The 20,549-nt window shown below is 37.7% G+C and overlaps 1 protein-coding gene across 1 annotated transcript in view; it reads right to left on the reverse strand.

The window, feature by feature from the left end:
- NUDCD1 (NudC domain containing 1) overlaps positions 1-20,496 on the reverse strand; it is an 87,811-nt gene extending 67,315 nt beyond the window's left edge. The window contains exons 1-2 of the mRNA XM_065895421.1: positions 20,268-20,496; positions 8,876-9,030 (exon numbers count right to left, since the gene is read on the reverse strand). Coding sequence (XP_065751493.1) covers positions 8,876-9,030; positions 20,268-20,385 — 273 coding nt within the window. The 5' untranslated portion in view covers positions 20,386-20,496. The remainder of the gene's footprint in view (positions 1-8,875; positions 9,031-20,267) is intronic.
- Positions 20,497-20,549: the final 53 nt, after the last annotated feature.

Raw genomic sequence — 20,549 nt, forward strand, 5'->3', positions numbered from 1 at the left:
GGTCTTATATCTTTTTGACTAAATAATTCAAGGACTTTGTAATCCAATTGCTAAAAAGAGAATACATATGAAGTGCTAAAACAATTCAGGGATGAGAATGACAACTGAGAACTAGGAAAGAATGCACCTTGTAGAAACTTTCTCAGAAGTCATGCATTCTAAATTATAGTTTCCTTATTGCTTTTGAAGAGGAGAAAAAAACACAACTTTCCAATTTTACCAGGAAACTAAACAAATTTAAATGTACACTATAATTAGGAAGATGTACATTGCTTTGAACATGTACAAACATACAAAAGAGGTTGTTATTTCAATGTTAAGTTCAAATTGGGGAAGAGAGGGAAGGAAGCTGTTCATATACTACTGTAAATTAATAAACTGGAAGAGACTTTACTTTGTATACTGCAGCATTCCCAGTGCCTACAATAATGCATAACATATAGCAAGTATTCAATAAACATTTTGAATGTTGAATGAATAGTATTAAATTAGACTATGTGACTGAGTTAGGCTCCATAAGTAAATATTCTTAAAGAATATCCAGATTTTAGATCTGTCTTTCTAAACAAAATATAACGGAATCTTAAAAAAAAAGTAAAAGCCCTTAAATTTAAAACACACAATAAAATGCTAACTATGCATATGCAGAGTATGGATGTGTATGATCATGTATGAGCAATATAGCACACATATATGTCTACAGGGCATCTGGCTGTGTGCATACACTATCCAGTATATAGTGTATATAGAGTGTGTGTGTATTTAGTGTCTTTAATGAGTCAACAGACAGGCAAAGAGAGACTAAACCAAATAAAGAACTATAACAAATTATTCTAAGGTGTCCACAGAAGCTAGACAATAGGACAGGAAAAGGAATCAAAGACATATTAGTCTTTGCTCTGATTCATGTCAAGTAAGCTATCAAATAAAATTATTTTGAGATAGCCTCACCCACCAGAGGGCAGACAGCAGAAGCAAGAACTATAATCATGCAGCCTGTGGAACAAAAACCACATTCACAGAAAGATAGACAAGATGAAAAGGCAGAGGGCTATGTACCAGATGAAGTAACAAGATAAAACCCCAGAAAAACAACTAAATGAAGTGGAGATAGGCAACCTTCCAGAAAAAGAATTCAGAATAATGATAGTGAAGGTGATCCAGGACCTCAGAAAAGGACTGGAGGCAAAGATCGAGAAGATGCAAGAAATGTTTAACAATGACCTAGAAGAATTAAAGAACAAACAAACAGAGATGAATAATACAATAAATGAAATGAAAACTACACTAGAAGGAATCAATAGCAGAGTAACTGAGGCAGAAGAACGGATAAGTGACCTGGAAGACAGAAGGGTGGAATACACTGCTGCAGAACAGAATAAAGAAAAAAGAATGAAAAGAAATGAAGACAGCCTAAGAGACCTCTGGGACAACATTAAACGCAACAACATTCACATTATAGGGGTCCCAGAAGGAAAAGAGAGAGAGAGAGAGGACCTGAGAAAATATTTGAAGAGATTATAGTTGAAAACTTCCCTAACAGGGGAAAAGAAATAGCCACCCAAGTCCAGGAAGCACAGCGAGTCCCATACAAGATAAACCCAAGGAGAAACACACCAAGACACACAGTAATCAAACTGGCAAAAATTAAAGACAAAGAAAAATTACTGAAAGCAGCAAGGGAAAAACGACAAATAACATATGAGGGAATTCCCATAAGGTCAACAGCTCATTTTTCAGCAGAAACTCTACAAGCCACAAGGGAGTGGCATGATATACTTAAGGTGATGAAAGGAAAGAACCTACAACCAAGATTACTCTACAAGGATCTCATTCAGATTTGATGGAGAAATCAAAAGCTTTACAGACAAGCAAAAGCTAAGAGAATTCGGCACCACTAAACCAGCTCTACAACAAATGATAAAGGAACTTCTCTAAGTGGGAAACACAAGAGAAGAAAAGGACCTACAAAAACAAACTCAAAAAAATTAAGAACATGGTCATAGGAACATACATATCGATAATTACCTTAAACGTAAATGGATTAAATGCTCCAACCAAAAGACACAAGCTTGCTGAATGGATACAAAAACAAGACCCATATAGATGCTGTCTACAAGAGACCCACTTCAGACCTAGGGACACGTACAGACTGAAGTCAGGGGATGGAAAAAGATATTCCATGCAAATGGAAATCAAAAGAAAGCTGGAGTAGCGATTCTCAGACAAAATACACTTTAAAATAAAGAATGTTACAAGAGACAAGGAAGGACACTACATAATGATCAAGGGATCAATCCAAGAAGATGTAACAATTATAAATACATATGCACCCAACATAGGAGCACCTCAATACATAAGGCAACTGCTAACAGCTATAAAAGGAAATTGACAATAACACAATAATAGTGGGGGACTTTAACACCTCACTTACATCAATGAACAGATCATCCAAAATGAAAATAAATAAGAAAACAGAAACTTTAAATGACACAAGAGACCACATAGATTTAATTGATATTTATAGGACATTCCATCCAAAAACAGCAGATTACACTTTCTTCTCAAGTGTGCACATAACATTCTCCAGGATAGATCACATCTTGGGTCACAAATCAAGCCTCAGTAAATTTAAGAAAATTGAAATCATATCAAGCATCTTTTCTGACCACAACTCTACGAGATTAGAAATGAATTACAGGGAAAAAATGGTAAAAAACACAAAGACGTGGAGGCTAAACAATATGTTACTAAATAACCAACAGGATCACTGAAGAAATCAAAGAGGAAATCAAAACGTACCTAGAGACAAATGACAATGAAAACACGACGATCCAAAACCTATGGGATGCAGCAAAAGGAGTTCTAAGAGGGAAGTTTATAGCTATACAAGCCTACCTCAAGAAACAAGAAAAATCTCAGATAAACAATCTAAACTTACACCTAAAGGAACTAGAGAAAGAAGAACAAACAAAACCCAAAGTTAGCAGAAGGAAAGAAATCATAAAGATCAGAGCAGAAATAAATGAAATAGAAACAAAGAAAACAATAGCAAAGATCAATAAAACTAAAAGCTGGTTCTTTGAGAAGATAAACAAAATTGATAAACCATTAGCCAGACTCATCAAAAAAAAGAGGGAGAGGACTCAAATCAATACGATTAGAAATGAAAAAGGAGAAGTTACAACAGACACCGTCAAAATACAAAGCATCCTAAGAGACTACTACAAGCAACTCTATGCCAATAAAATGGACAAACTGGAAGAAATGGACAGATTCTTAGAAAGGTATAACCTTCCAAGACTGAACCAGGAAGAAACAGAAAATATGAACAGACCAATAACAAGTAATGTAATTGGAACTGTGATTAAAAATCTTCGAACAAACAATGGCTTCACAGGTGAATTCTATCAAACATTTAGAGAAAAGCTAACACCCATCCTTCTCAAACTCGTCAAAAAAATTGCAGAGGAAGGAACACTCCCAAACACATTCTATGAGGCCACCATCACCCTGATACCAAAACCAGACAAATATACTACAAAAAAAGAAATTTACGGACCAGTATCACTGATGAATATAGATGCAAAAATCATCAACAAAAGACTAGCAAACAGAATTCAACAACACATTAAAAGGATCATACACCATGACAAAGGATGCAAGGATTCTTCAATATATGCAAATCAATCAATGTGATACTCCATATCAACAAATTGAAGAAGAAAAACCATATAATCAACTCAATGAATGCAGAAAAAAGCTTTTGACAAAATTCAACACCCATTTATGATAAAAACTCTCCAGAAAATGGGCACAGAGGGAATGTACCTCAACATAATAAAGGCCATATATGACAAACCCACAGCAAACATCATTCTCAATGGTGAAAAACTGAAAGCATTTCCTCTATGATCAGGAACAAGACAAGGATGTCCACTCTCACCACTATTATTCAACATAGTTGTGGAAGTCCTAGCCATGGCAATCAGAGAAGAAAAATAAATAAAAGGAATAAAATTGGAAAAGAAGAAGTAAAACTGTCACTGTTTGCACATGACATGATACTATATATAGAGAATCCTAAAGATGCCACCAGAAAACTACTAGAGCTAATCAATGAATTTGGTAAAGTAGTAGGATACAAAATTAATGCACAGAAATCTCTTGCATTCCTATACACTAATGATGAAAAATCTGAAAGGGAAATTAAGGAAACACTCCCATTTACCATTGCAACAAAAAAATTAAAATACATAAAAATAAATTTACCTAGGGAGACAGAAGACCTGTATGCAGAAAACTATAAACACTGATGAAAGAAATTAAACATGATACCAACAGATGGAGAGATATACCATGTTCTTGGATTGGAAGAATCAATACTGTGAAAATGACTATACTACCCAAAGCAATCTACAGATTCAATGCAATCCCTATCAAATTACCAATGGCATTTTTTATGGAACTAGAACAAAAAACCTTAAAATTTGTATGGAGACACAAAAGACCCTGAATAGCCAAAGCAGTCTTGAGGGAAAAAAACGGAGCTGGAGGAATCAGACTCCCTGACTTCAGACTATATTACAAAGCTACAGTATTCAAGACAGTATGGTACTGGCACAAAAACAGAAACATAGATCAATGGAACAAGACAGAAAGCCCAGAGATAAACCCACACACCTATGGTCAACTAATCTAAGACAAAGGAGGCAAGGATATACAAGGGAGAAAAGACAGTCTCTTCAATAAGTGGTGCTGGGAAAACTGGACAGCTACATGTAAAAGAATGAAATTAGGACAGTCCCTAACACCATACACAAAAATAGACTCAAAATCGATCAGAGGCCTAAATGTAAGACTGATGCTCTAAAACTCTTAGAGGAAAACATAGGAAGAACACTCTTTGACATAAATCACAGCAAGATCTTTTTGGATCTGCCTCCTAGAGTAATGGAAATAAAACCAAAAATAAACAAATGGGACCTAATGAAACTTCAAAGCTTTTGCACAGCAAAGGAAACCATAAACAAGACAAAAATACAACCCACAGAATGGGAGAAAATACTTGCAAACAAATCAACGGACAAAAGGATTACTCTCCAAAATATATAAACAGCTCATGCAGCTCAATTTTAAAGAAACAAACAACCCAATCCAAAAATTGGCAGAAGACCTAAACAGACATTTCTCCAAAGAAGACATACAGATGGCCAAGAAGCACATGAAAAGCTGCTCAACATCACTATTACAGAAATGCAAATCAAAACTACAATGAGGTATCACCTCACACCAGTTAGAATGGGCATCATCAGAAAATCTACAAACAAAAAATGCTGGAGAGGGTGTGGAGAAAAGGGAACCCTCTTGTAGTGTTGGTGGGAATGTAAATTGACATAGCCACTATGGAGAACAGTATGGAGGTTCCTTAAAAAACTAAAAATAGAATTACCATATGTTCCAGCAATCCCACTACTAGGCATATACCCTGATAAAACCATAATTCAAAAAGACACATGTACCCCAATGTTCACTGCAGCACTATTTACAATAGCCAGGTCATGGAAGCAACCTAAATGCCCATCGACAGACGAATGGATAAAGAAGATGTGGTATATATATACTATGGAATATTACTCAGCCATAAAAAGGAACAAAATTGGGTCATTTGTTGAGACGTGGATGGATCTAGAGACTCATACAGAGTGAAGCAAGTCAGAAAGAGAAAAACAAATATCATATATTAATGCATGTATGTGGAACCTAGAAAAATGGTACAGATGAAGTGGTTTGCGGGGCAAAAGTTGAGACACAGATGTAGAGAATAAACGTATGGACACCAAGGGGGGAAGCCGGAGGGGGATGGAGTGGGGGTGGGGGGGTGATGAATTGGGCGATTGGGACTGACATGTATACACTGATGTGTATAAAACTGATGAGTAATAAGAACCTGCTGTATAAAAAGTAAATAAAATAAAATTTAAAAATTAAAAAAAAAGAAAGCTGTAAATAGTCTCCTCAAAATAAATAAATAAATAAAATAATTTTATATCCTATGGAAACTCTGCAATAGAAGAAAAATATACTGACCAGTCCACACTGCTTATCTACAGTATCGCAAATGCAGTCATGAACTTTAATTCTAGATTTCCAATCTTTTGATTTAAGTTGGAATTAGTATCCCAAATCATGATTATCAATGAGTGAACTGATGAAACCAAGCTTCTGGCTCTAAAATGTGACCCTATCCACATCCCTCTCCTAGCCATGCATAGCAGTAAACTATTTCCTCCTCCATACTACTTCTGTATCTTATCCTTACTTCCGCTGTGACATTATCAATTTATTTGTGTGTGTGGCTACAAAGCATGCAGCAGTATTCAATACATGTTTGTTGAAGAAAAATAAATCTTTCTTATTCAGTAAAATTATCTCAACAAACCAGACTCATACTTGTACCTGAAGAATAAAAAGATCCTATCAAGAATGTAAAGCCGGGCATCCCTGGTGGCGCAGTGGTTGAGAGTCCACCTGCCAATGCAGGGGACACAGGTTCGTGCCCCGGTCCGGAAAGATCCCACATGCCACAGAGCGGCTAGGCCTGTGAGCCATGGCCGCTGAGCCTGCACGTCCGGAGCCTGTGCTCCGCAACGGGAGAGGGCACAACAGTGAGAGGCCCGCGTAACACACACACAAAAAAAAAAAAGAATGAAAAGCCAACTCCAAAGAGTAAGAACAAGCTTTAAACAACTGTTATCCATTGTATAAACATACTGATTAAGGCTTCTGCTGGCTGCTAGGATTACAGAAATATAAGAAAGACCCACAGCCTAGACCAAGTGTTGGCAAACTATAGCCCATGAGCCAAATTAGCCTGTTGGTTTTGCAAATAAAGTTTTATTGGAACACAGCCACAATCACTGTTTACATATCGTGAACTGCTGTTTTCACATTACTACAGCAAAACTGAGCACCTGTGACATAAGACTGGTCCATAAACCCTGTAACATTTATTATCTGGCCCCGTGCAGAAGAAGTTTGCCAACCCCTGGCCTAGCAGGAATTCAAAGTCCATGCAGATCTGAGAGCCAATGGTTTGAATATCCCTGGGGGAACAAAGGGAGGACGTCATCAAGTCTCCTAGATGAAATAGTTAGCTGAAACTCAAGTGAAGACTGGGAAGCAACCTGACACACAAGTAAGAGAGAATGTTTCAGGTAGAGTAAATTATGTGGGAAAAGGGCTGGAGGGAAAAGGATACAGAGCATGTTTCAGTAACTGCAAGAGTTTAGTATTGTTAGAATGTAGTGTACAAAGTGGTGAAAGACAAGGCTGGAGAAAAGGGCATTATAAGCTGCATTTGCCAAGGTGAGGAGTTTGTATTTTTTAAACAAATACATCACTTTATGCTTATACTTGCTAGGAAAATCAGAATCAAACAAACACACACACACACAAAAAACCCCACCTCTGGAAGAATATACAAGAAACTAATAAGAAGAAGTTACGGAGAGAAAAGGGGTACTGAACACAGGACAGATAAAACTGGGGTCAGAGAGACTTTACTAAATACCTTTTTAAATTTCTTGTTTTTTAAATCACATGAATGCATTATCTATTCTAAAATTACATATTAATAAGTGTGGATTTTGTCATAAAGGAGATATTTTAGGAATTTAAATGAGAAGTGATAAGATTAAACAAGCAAACTGGATAGATTATTCTGTAGATGCAACACAAAGGAAAGCTGAAAGGAGCAGAATAGTCAGGAAGCTACTGACAGACTACTGATTACTTAAAGCAAATACATTAACAATGTATTGTGAAGCTTACAACATATGAAGAAGTATAAAATGTATGACAATAGCTCAGAGGATGGAAAAGTAAAAGGAATTATAATACCATAAGATTTTTACATTTTTTTTAAAGTGGAATAACATTAATTGGAGGCAAAGTAGGATAAATTAAGGATGAGTACTACAATCTCTACATTAACCATTAAAAATAATAATACAAACAGGTTTAAATAAAAAGCTAAAAGAGAAAATTAAGTGGAATTTTAAGAAAAAAAATTTTTAAAAAGAAAAACTGTGATGAATTAAAAAAACAGATAGGAAGAGAGACACAAAGGAACAAAGAGCAGATGGGACAAAATGGAAAGAATTAGCAAACGGTAACATAAACCCAGCCATATCAGTAATGACATTAAATATAAATGTACTAAGCCAATTAAAGGACAAAGATTGTCATTCTGGATAAAAAACAAGACCCAACTATATGCTCTTTACAAGAGACACACTTTAAAAATAACAACACTGACAAATTCAAAGAAAACGGAAAGAAAAAGACAAATACTAATTAAACAAACAAACAAAAAAAGCCAGGACAGCTATATTAATATCAGAAGACTTCAAGACAAATTATTCCCAGAGCCCAGAGATAAAGAGGAGTATTTTATAATGTTAAAAGGACGTTGCATAACAGACAAAACAATCCTATTGATAAAATGTCTGCACCCAATTAACATACTTAAAAATACATAAAGCAAAAATTAACTAAAAGGAAAAAACAGATAAATCCACTGTCATAGGATTAACTACTCACATAGAAAAAGCAGTTACATCAATATTGAGATATACAACACATCAGAGTAGTTGCCTGTTGGTAAGAGTGGAGGGGAATAAGTAAATTTAAGTAACAGGAATAAGGGGAAAAATTAAAATTGAATTAAACAAAATGAAGCCTTACATAAACTGATGATAGGATTCCGTATATTAAAGGTATGTGTACCTCAATTCTCTAGACATTAGATGAAAAGGGAAAATTAAGTAACAAATTTATTGGAAAATCCTAGTATTACAAATTTTTTTCTTACCAGCATCACTGTTAAATTCATAATTCTTCCAAGGTTATCAACATAGTAGACACTGTCTTGATACCATGAATCACAGTGTAGGTAATTATACATTCCAAAAGCATGCATGTGTTCCAGTGTATACTGATCATCTCGAAGTTTTACTTCTGCCACAGCTGAAATATAAGAAAAATAAACAAACATCAAGAGTACTGCCTCAGATTGTTATTTTCTGCAGAATGCCAACAAGGCAAAAAAATCACAGAATACTAATTACCAAGGCCTCAGGACAATTCACTACATTTTTCATTTCAAAAACAATTTCTGGGCCCCTACTAGGCACTGTGTGCAGAGGATAAACAGTGAGTAAAACTGACAAGGCCCCTGCCCTTACAGAACTCAGAATACAGTGGCCAGAGGAGATAGAGCTCTTCATACCACACTCTTTTCTTTTAGGTACCTCTTCCTTGTAATTATAAATAAAAAGAACAGAGAAATCATAAAATTGAAAGATTTCCTGTTTTCTGGGCAAATATTAAGTACACTTTATAAAGTGTGTGCTTTTTAAAATGCTCTACCTCTATCACCTCATTCATTTTTTACCACACATTAAGAAATAAAGAGAATGTTTTTATTATCCCATAAAATAATTATGGAAATAAATGTAAGTGCAAATGGTGACTTCTCTAATGCTATACCACATCTTTCCCAAGAGTACAGAACAAAACAGTGATCATATCTGGAACAGAAACAAGGTTTCTTATTTAAAGAACAGTGTTTTTTCCACTAGGGCATTGGAAGCTTCCATAACTTTATTTTACCTTGTTCCAGCTTTATTGAGATGTAGTTGGCATATGACATTGTATAAGTTTAAGGTACACAACATAATGATTTATGTATTTATTGTGAAATGATTATCAAAATAAGTTTACTTAACACAGACATCACCTCATAGTTACAACTGTTCTTCTAGTTATAAGAACTTTTAAGATCTACTCTCTTAGCTGCTTCCATAATTTTATGTTTCCTTTTTATTTATTTGCTTATTTATTTTATTTTTGGCTGCATTGGGTCTTCGCTGCTGCGCACGGGCTTTCTCTAGTTGTGGTGAGTGGGGGCTACTCTTCGTGGCGGTGCATGGGCTTCTCACTGCGGTGGCTTCTCTTGTTGCAGAGCACGGGCTCTAGGCGCGCAGGCCTCAGTAGTTGTGGCATGCGGGCTCAGTAGTCGTGGCGCACGGGCTTAGTTGCTCCGTGGCATGTGGGATCTTCCTGGACCAGGGCTCAAACCCTGGCAGATTCTTAACCACTGCGCCACCAGGGAAGTCCTGCTCCCGTAATTTTAAATCTGCCAAGCCTGATCTCTGCCTCCCACTCCTCCTTCCCTTCTATGTAGAGAGAAACTTATAGTTCAGGGCTACCAGTGACCTAGAATTAATTTCTGCTCCAACAGGAGATACATAAGTAGACTATGCTGGGCCAATATTTTACCTTAATTATGAAGCTCACCTTACTGTATTCTGATTGCAAGTATTTTCATCTTTTTTCCCCAAATGCTCACCTGTTTGTACTTCTATTACCTGCCTTGAGGCCTGGCTGACTTACATTTATTCATTCATTTATTTAGCAAATATTTTAATAGGCACAAATGATACAATGATGGGAAAAGAGCACAGAATCTACCTTCTTAACACTTATGATCCAGTGGGGAAATGGACGTTAGTCAAATAAATAAATATATAATTAAACTGTAATAAATGTTATAAAGGAAAAGTATTGGATACTGTGAGAACAAATAACACTGGAAGCTGATCTACTTGGGGAGATTAAAGAAGGCTTTAAAAAATTTGAGCCAAGCTACAAAGGACAAGGTAGAGTTAACTTAAGAAACATCCCTACACACACACACACACACACACACACACACACACACTACTTATCACAGGCAAAATGAGAGCAGGCAAAAGTAGAAGGAAACACTTGTGTTCAAAAAATTAAAAGTCAGCCAGACTGGCTGAAATACAGAGCAACATGGAGAACTGCACAAGGAAAGGCAACAGGTGAATAAAGCTAGAGAACTGGGCAGAAGCTGGATCACAAAAGGCCTTGCCTTTATTTATCATTGTTGATAAACTCAATGTAATAAGAGCTCATTTAAGAACTTTTAAGCGGGAGAGTAAAGTCCAGATTCGAATGTATAAAAGGTTGCTTATAGGGACTTCCCTGGTGGCGCAGTGGTTAAGAATCCGCCTGCCAGTGCAGGGGACACGGGTTCGAGCCCTGGTCCAGGAAGATCCCACATGCCGCGGAGCAACTAAGCCCACCCGCCACAACTACTGAGCCTGTGCTCTACAGCCCGCAAGCCACAACTACTGAGCCTGCATGCCACAACTACTGAAGCCCGCGTGCCTAGAGCCCATGCTCTGCAACAAGAGAAGCCACTGCAATTAGAAGCCCATGCGCCGCAATGAAGAGTAGTCCCCGCTTGCCGCAACTAGAGAAAGCCCACGCGCAACAACAAAGACCCAACGCAGCCAAAAATAAAAAAATTTTAAAAAGGTTACTTACAACTACCTATGGAAAACAGACCAGAGCAAAGCAAAGTAAGCCCAGGAAGATCCACCAGGAAGCTACTGCAGTCATCCAGGTAAAGGATGGTTGAAATTTGGAGACCTATCAGAGGTTAAATCATTATAACTTTGTGATGGATTTGATAGAGGCTGAGGAAATTATTACATGACTCAAGGAAGTGTTTATTTTATAAGGAAGTTAAAAATACATATTCACTGATTAGAAGGGAAACAATCATTAATTCTTGTTTTTCTAGCACCACTGTGTGGATTCAACTCGACGCTGCAGGAAGTGTACGTGGTAACAGAATGTTCCAAAGCAGTAATATCAGGCAATGATACAACAAATACATTTTCTTCATATTTGTACCAAAGACCCCCGACCAAACCTGAACAAGCCAGAGACTTCTTAGCCCTTTGCCTTGGTACAACACCTTGTCTGTAACTGTATTGATTCTGGAAAACCATTATTAGGAAACCATGAAATACTCTAAGTCTTAGGTTGCTGCATTCTGACAAGATTAATTTATGTAGGTTATTAGGACACAAATGAAGGGCACATTACATACTTGCTATTTTGCAAAAGCTGACAGTGCTCAGAAAAAGGCCACCTCTCTGGCCCCAAATGAGAAAGGAAAAGTTATTGCATTTACCCTGTCAATCAACTTGAGTATAAAAGGGCAGGCAGAGAAAAATGAAAGGAGAAAAGCAATGTCCAGAATGTGACAGAGCTTAACCACTGATGGGGCTCTTTTGTAAAGACTAAGGGAGGGGTGGACAGCAGGGAGTCTCCAATCCAGCTTGATCTTTGATATGACTGAAGAAGAGGAACCTCTTTAACAGAGGGCTAAGAAGCCACTGTAGTAAAATATTTTATTAACATTATCTTACATTAGAAATAAAACAGCTTTGCTGAAAAAGCCTTCTCTCTTATTCTATGAAAAAGAACTTAGGGCCTAACAAAAAGGGAATCTCCCTTAATCTTTACCTATATTTCTTATAAAACATGCATGGAACCTCAAAAACCTATAGTTTTTCATTCACAAACTATTTATTGAATGTCTACTATGTGCCAGACATGGTGCTTGGCATTGGGCAAATACTGGTAAATAAAACAGACATGATCCCTGTGTCCTAATCGGGCTAACAATGGTCACAATTACTGCTTCTTGTCCTTTCAAAATACACAGTTAGGTTGAACCACATGAAATTGTCAATATTCAACTCTTTTGACACCAACTGAATATGATTCAATCTAATACTTACATAAGCAAAGTACAGTATTTTTTTTAAAGGAGGAGAAGGGCCAAAGAACGTTAACTCACAAAGGTCACTTCTTAGACCATTTATCTTCTAAAACTGATCAGTTTTCTGTTCACCTAGTTACTGTGTTTGCTCTTTGCATATAAAGATGTAAAAAAGCAAGAGTACAGGTTTGTATTAGTTCTGAAGCAAAATGTACAGAACAAGGCAGGGCTAGAATTAGCAGCATTGCTCCCACTACTCTTCTATACAATGCTTCTGCACCATAACACAGCTTCTCTTCCCCAAATTTTCCTCCAGAAGAGTAGGCATGAATTTTATAGTAAACTTACATAAATAAGTTACATGGCTCTTCTCTCCCTTTACTCCAATTATAGCCTAAACCTTCGCCCGCTTTTATTCTCCCTGCCCTGAAGAAACAGCCCAGAGACCACAAAGTGCATTAGAAAAAGCACGAGCTGTAGGGTCAGGTTAGCCACTGATGGCTAAGGTTAAGTTACCTAACTTTCTACCCTGATTCCTCACCAGTAATAAAAGTTAATAATACTTATCCTGTGAAATTATTGACAAGTTTAAATTATGTGAAGTATTTGCTATGTGACACCTAAGAAAAAGAGTAACTGTTAATCTCCCAGTTCCTCTTCTCCCTCCCAAGGCTAATTCTCACAGCTGTTTATGATTCCATTCTCTCCTGCCTCTTCTAGGCCTCTCCTCAGGTTATCTCCTCTCCACTGGCCCCTTCTCCTCCACTTAAATATGCTGAAAACTTCCCCACTCTCAAAACACATGAAAAAGATTTCCTCTTCTTCGCTCTGCACTCAAAGCAGAGCTCTCTCCCACCCTGTACTTCTCAAACTTCTCTAAAAAAGAGTCTACACTCCCATTTTCTCATTACCCTCATTAACCCATTTTAATTCTGTTTCTAGCTCTACCACTCTATAAAATTATTTTTCCCTTAAAAATATGCATTGAGCAGCCAAGATGGAATAATAGTAATCAGATTTATCCCTCCCTCAGAAACAACCAGTAAGACAAAATAAAATGAACCAGACAAAATTACATGAAACAATAATTTTCAAGACACAAGGCAACAGGCAACAAAGGATAGTGATCGTTAGGAGATGAGAAACAAATGAGGTGAGCTCTACTACTGCCCCAGCTTAGTGCCATGAGTGAGTTTCCAGCCCACAGCACAAAGAGGGGAAAGTGAGGTAGAACCAGACCAGCTCCCTGGGTTGAGATTTCTGAGCTGAAAGTCTGGGGAGACCAAGACAGCTACAGTTCATCGGACCGAGTACCAGAGAAGAGAGAGCCATAGAGAGAGAGAACTCCAGAGATCTGCAGAGAGTCTCTCTCAAATATTCAGCAGAGAACTAATGGCATATGTCTGAGCAAACTACCCCAGACTAGGGAAAGAACCATCTGAACAGATTAGAGGGAACAGTGTTGGGTACTCACACAAGGCTAGGAGCTGTCACTGTTCCCACTAGGCAGACCAGAGAAAACTCCGAATTCATAGGCAGAGTACACAGAAAAGTCTTGTCTCAGTGGTGAGGAATAATCAGCCATAGACTGAGCATTGCTCCAGACAAGGCTAAAAAAGCATAAACGCAAGACCTAGTGGAATTAATCTAATTAATCCAAGTAACTCAACTGCATCACAGAACAAAGTTCAAGAAGATTTATAAGGATACAAAAATGTCTTACACTCAATAGGGTAAAATCCACAACTTTTTGCATCCAAAGATTACCAGGCATGCAAAGAGGAAAGAAAACAAAACCCACAATGAGAATACCCAATCGACAGAAGCCAACACATAACTGACACAGAAGTTATAATTAGCAGAACAAAACATTAAAATGTTTTAAAACATTAAAATGTTTAATGAAACATTAAATTAAAATATTTATTAAAGTACATTCCAAATGTTCAAAATGACAACCAGAGACATGAAAGGTATTAAAAATCATTTAAATCAAACTTCTAGAGATGAAAACTACAATAGCTAAGATGAAAAATACTCTAGATGGGATTAATGACAGAATAGACATTGCAAAAAAAAGATTAGTGAAATTAAAGGCATGAAAATAGAAACTATCCAAAATAAAACAGATTTAAGGGACTCCCCTGGTGGTCCAGTGATTAAAACTCCCATGCTTTCACTGCAGGGGGCACAGGTTCAATCTCTGGTCGGGGAACGAAGATCCTGCATGCTGCGCAGCAGGGCCAAAAAAACAAACAAAAAAACCCAAAGAAAGATTTAAAAAAAAACAGAAAAAGATAAAAAGAACATTGATGAGCTGGGGTTAACTTCCAGTAATCCAAAAATGGGTAACTAGATTCCTCAAAGGAGAAAACAGAGGAAAAAAAAAAAAAACTGGAAGAAATAATGGCTGAAAACTTTCCAAACTTGATGAAAACTATAAACCCATGGATCTAGGAAGTTCAACAAACCCCAAGCACAAGTATCATGAGGAAAACCACATCAACACACAACATAATCAAACCGCTCTAAACTAATATGAAAGAGAAAAGTCTTAAAAGCAGCCAGAGAAGAAAAAGATAGTATGCATAAAAGAACAAAGGCTAACATACAATTTCTCATCAGAAACAATACAAGTAATAAGACAAGGGGTAACATCTTTAAAGTACTGAAAGCAAAAAGCTGTTAACCTAGAATTCTGCACATAGCAAAAGTATCTTGAAAATCAAGGCAAAATAAAAATGTTTTCAGACATACAAAAGCTGAAATATTTAATCACCAGAAGACCCACACTGCAAGAAATGTTAAAAGTCCTTCAGGCGGAGGAAAATTATACAGATAAAAATATGGATTTACATAAAGGAATGAAGAGCACCAGAAATGTAAATATATAAGATTTTTTCTCTACTTTTTACTTCTCTTTAAGAGATAATTAACTATTTAAACAAAAATAATAACAACGTATTACAAGTTTATAGTAATATGTAAAAGTAAAATGCACAACAATAGCATAAAGGAAATGGAAGTATACTTTTGTAAAGTTCTTATACTACACATGAAACAGTACAATATCATTTGAATGCACCATGTAATAATTTAAAGATGTATACTATAAACCCTAACATAACAAAACAAAGAGCTATAGCTAATAAGCCAACAAATGTGATAAAAATGGATTCATTTAAAAATACTCAATCCAAAAGAAGGCAGAAAAGCAGGAAACTTCCATTCTCCCAAAGACTAAATGGGACCAACAGACTATCAACAGCAAGATGAAAGACCCAAACCTAACAAAATCAATAAACACATTAAATGTAAAAGTCTTATCACAAGATAAAGACTATCAGTTTGAATAAAAAAGACCTATTTTTGCCAAAAAGAAATGTATGTTATCAACACAACATTGTAATCAACTATACTTCAATAAAATAAATTTTAAAAAAAGAAAGAAATGCATGTTAAATACTAAGACACAAATAGGTTAAAAGTAAAAGAATGGAAGATATATATGTATACACTATGGTAACATTAATTAGAAGAAAGCCGAAGTGACTATTTTACTATCAAACAGGAGAATTCAGGGCAGACTATCGCCAAGGATATAAAGGTTCTTTCATAATGATAAAGTGGTCAATTTATCAAGAGAACATAATAATAATGTTTATGCAACATAAAATATATGAAGCAAAAACTGACAGAACTGCAAGGAAGAAGAGAAAATCCACAATTATAGCCAGAGATTTCAAAATCTCTCTCTCATGCAACAAGAATAAATTCAAAGTAATTATGCTGAGTAAGAGAAGCCAGACAAGAAAGTACATACTGTGTAATTCTATGTATATAATACTTTAGAAAATACAAACAAATCTACAGTGACAGAGCAGTCGTGGCTTAGGGACTGAGAGGGGAGAGGGAGGAACAGAGGGCCAGTTACAGAAAGGCACAAGGGAACTTTTGGGGATGGTAGCTAAGTTTAATCTTTTTTTTTTTTTTTTTTTTGCGGTAGGTGGGCCTCTCACTGTTATGGCCTCTCCCTTTGCGGAGCAGAGGCTCCGGACGCGCAGGCTCAGCAGCCATGGCTTACAGGCCCAGCCGCTCTGCGGCCTGTGGAATCTTCCTTCCCGGACCGGGGCACGAACCCGTGTCCCCTGCATCGGCAGGCGGACTCTCAACCACTGCGCCACCAGGGAAGCCCTAAGTTTAATATCTTGATTGTGGTGATGAATTCATGAGTGTATATGAACATATGTCAAAACTTATCAACCTATACACTTAGATATGTGTAGATTATTGTTATAGCTCAATAAAGCTGTTTAGGTTGTGATATAAAATCTTCTATTATTCATCAGTCATGCTGCAGCTCCAGAGATGAAACACTGAAAAAGACGGACACAGGACCCTCAATACAGAACTAGCAGTCTTAGCAGAGAAATGGATATAGCAGAGAAACACCAAATGCTAAAGCGTGATAAAGTCTATGAAGAATCAGGTACTGTGGAAAAGTACAGATTGTAATTTGTATAGATTCTATAGTATAGATTTTTACTAGATAGTCAAGAAAGGAATCTGAGTAACATGTAAACCAAGATGAAAGAACAGAGTATGAGTTAGCTAGGTGAAATATAGGAGGAAAATATATACATTTACTTAATGAAGAGTCTAGGGAAAAAATATAAGATAAATGTCCAGAAGTGGAACTGCTGGCTCAAAGGGCAGTTACAATTTTATACAAAAGGTTTTTTTGCTTAGTTCTTTGGAAAAGAAAAAGACAAAGTGACATTTACTGTTTATGTAGCATAGGGGGTTTCAGAACAACTTAATAACATTTAAGACAAGAGAATAAAACTCAAAGCTCCAAGCAGTTTGAGACCAGACACCACATCTTCATTCTCACATCCCAATTGGGAAGCTTCACACACCACAGGTGCCCACCAACAGTCTGCTGAATTAACATGAACCCCTTAGGTTGGTTATAAAAGAAATCAAACTGTCAGGAGAAGTAGCTCAATCACACCTCACAATACCTCTAGAAATGGCAGTTTTTAAAAGAATTAACCTCTTCTTCATCCTCCTTCTCAAGTAATTAATTCTTAATGAAAGCTCCTCATGTGAACTGTTGCAAAGCCTCCAAGCTGGTCTCCCCATCTCCATTCCCCTCATCTTCCAAACTCAATCTCCACAGAGCCTAGGAGTGAACTATTGAATCCCCAAACCTGCCACTTCCCTTCCACACTTAAAACCCTAAATCGCACCTCATCACCTCCACCTGTGCATCCCAAACAGCATCTAAGACCAACACCGGTGAAATGAGGGGCGAAAAAGAACAACTCAGTTTTTCTTAAAGTTAATGTATTCGATTAAGAGGACTATTTATTGTGAGATTTTGCTTCCTGCTTTTTTGGTGTCAAAATATCCTTTTGTTTATGAAAGGGTGGGTGAGTACGTGACAGTTCTTAAGAAACACCTGCACTTAGCAAATTAAAAAGTTGGTAAATCAATGACAGCTGAACTTTATTTATTGTAATTGCCCATGGAAAAGTCTGGGAAACACTGACTCACAGGATAAAGTCCAAAAGACAAAACGTGCCCTCACCTAAGTCCTCTCATTTTCCCAGTAGATTTTTTGCTCAGGCAATACAGCAATAGTGCCCTGCACACAATCTAATTTTTTCCGTTTGCTCATGCTTCCCATGAATGGAATGACCTCAACAACCTCTCTTCTTCATTCACTCATTGTATTGAGTACCCACTATGCCAAGCACAAGAGAAACACCACTGTATCCATGGAGCTCACAGTCTACTGGAGGAAACAGATATCAAACAAATGTAGAGTTATCGATAAAAACTATAAGTACTGCCTTCCAAAGAATGGAATGAAGGAGCCCAAAATCGAAGGCAGGAAGCCTAGTCAGGAAGGTACTATAGTTCAGGTAAGAGATAACACGGATTTGCACAACGGTAGAGGCATGGAGAAGTCAAGATTTTGAGCTGACTAGATTTGCTGAGAAACAATAGGGGATAAAAGAGAAGAAATACACCAAAGGTTACTCTTGCATGAGCAATTATGTCAACCTGCACTAGTAGTCCCAATTTTTTATGCTTCCCTGAACCTATTATGCCCTTTGGTTTGAGCTTCCCATATTGACTCTAAGCTTGATTATACGACTTGCTTTGGCCAACGGGACAATAGCACACTTACTGCAATCAGAGCTTGAAAAACTCTTCAAGACAAGACTCTTGGAATAACCCTGTGCCAGCATGCTGAAGGATAAAGACCATCTGAAATCATCTTAAACCAGCCTACAGCCAGAGAAACCCCAAACATGAGAAAGTACAGTCATGACTAGAACCACCTAGCTGACCTGTAGGCTTGTAAGCAATAATAACTGCTTACTGTTTTGAGCCACTGAGTTTTGGGGTGGTTTTTAATGCAAGGCTAACTAACATGGTGGTATCATTCATTTATATGGGGTGGGAGAGAGAAAGGAAGGGAATGAAAAGAAACATCAAGCTCATTTTCTCTTACCCTGATCAACTACCTAGTCTTTAAAGCTCAACTTAGATATCAACTTCTTTTGGAAGCTTTCCCAGATGTCCCAGGCTGGTTTGGGAAAGATAGTGAAACGTTATCAATATGTTTTGTACATATCCCTATCACTGCCTTACTGTCTTATAATTATTTGCTTACACTTTTCTTCCTAACTAGACAACAGCATTTTTATGTTTCTGGCTGTGTCATATTCATCTTGATTGTATCAACATGTAACATAAAACAGGCTCTCAACAGAGATTTCTGAACTTATATAATTTATATATTAAATGAATAAACACGTATTTGATTCTATAAAACTTATTAACTCTAGATTACTTCTCAAAGTGTGATCCACTGACAACATGCATCAGAATCAGCAGGACTGTGTATTAAAAATGCAATCTTTGAGCTCTTTATCATTAACAAAAATGACATACCTTGTAAAAACAAGAATGAATATTCCCGCCACCTACAGATAAACAAAACAAATAGTAGAAGTGTGGGTACTAAACCAACTTTTCCTCAAATATTTCTCGAGATGTAATCTACGATAGAGTCCTTAATCTGACGGCCCGTAGGTAATTGAAAACGCTCCTAACTGCAATGGAGTTTCTCTTCTAAGAACTGGGTCTCGGCCAGAGGAAACAGAAGCAGAAGGTCCTCCAAAGAGGTGTGACTTCTCAACGCACACGTTTACAGGGAATGCTCCAGGAGGAAAGCCTGCCCTGAGCTCTCTCCGCAGCAGGGGCCAGGCCAGGACCGACAGGCGGGCGGAGCCCAGAAAGGACCCGCATGCAGGACCTCGGAGCACGGGCAGCGGAGCCTAGAGCCGGCCCAGGGTCCCGATACGGCAGAGCCACTCGAAGGCGGCTCCCTCGGGGGCTGGGGATGGGCATCATTCTCCAGAACCAGCCACTCTGGTCCACCCCTGCCCGGCAGGCCGTGAGAAAGGCCACGGTCGCCTGGCTACCCGGAGTCAGAAAAGAAGAAAATGCGGGAAGCGTCGAGTTTCGGAAGCCAAAAGGAGAAAGGAACAGAGTGCTAGGGGGCACCGCCGCTACCCACCTGCGTCAAGCTCCAGCTGGTAACAGGGCAGTGGCTCGAGGGAAAGCTTATAACCCTCGAAGCGGGGATCCAACAGAGGTCTCTTCACCCGCAGGGAGCAATTAGCGGCCACCTCCATCGCCTTCCAGGGGCCTAGCGTGAGAATTAATAAAGTTCGGGTTGAAAGGTCCGCGCTTCACGCATATTACCGTGGCTGGGAGGCGGCGTGCTTCCCATCCCAGAAAACACTGCGGCGTAACATCCCTTCTGGGTAATGTAGTGCCCACGGGGAAGTTAGCTCTG

Source organism: Phocoena phocoena, chromosome 17 (assembly GCF_963924675.1).
Source record: "Phocoena phocoena chromosome 17, mPhoPho1.1, whole genome shotgun sequence".
Classification (NCBI taxonomy): domain Eukaryota; kingdom Metazoa; phylum Chordata; class Mammalia; order Artiodactyla; family Phocoenidae; genus Phocoena; species Phocoena phocoena.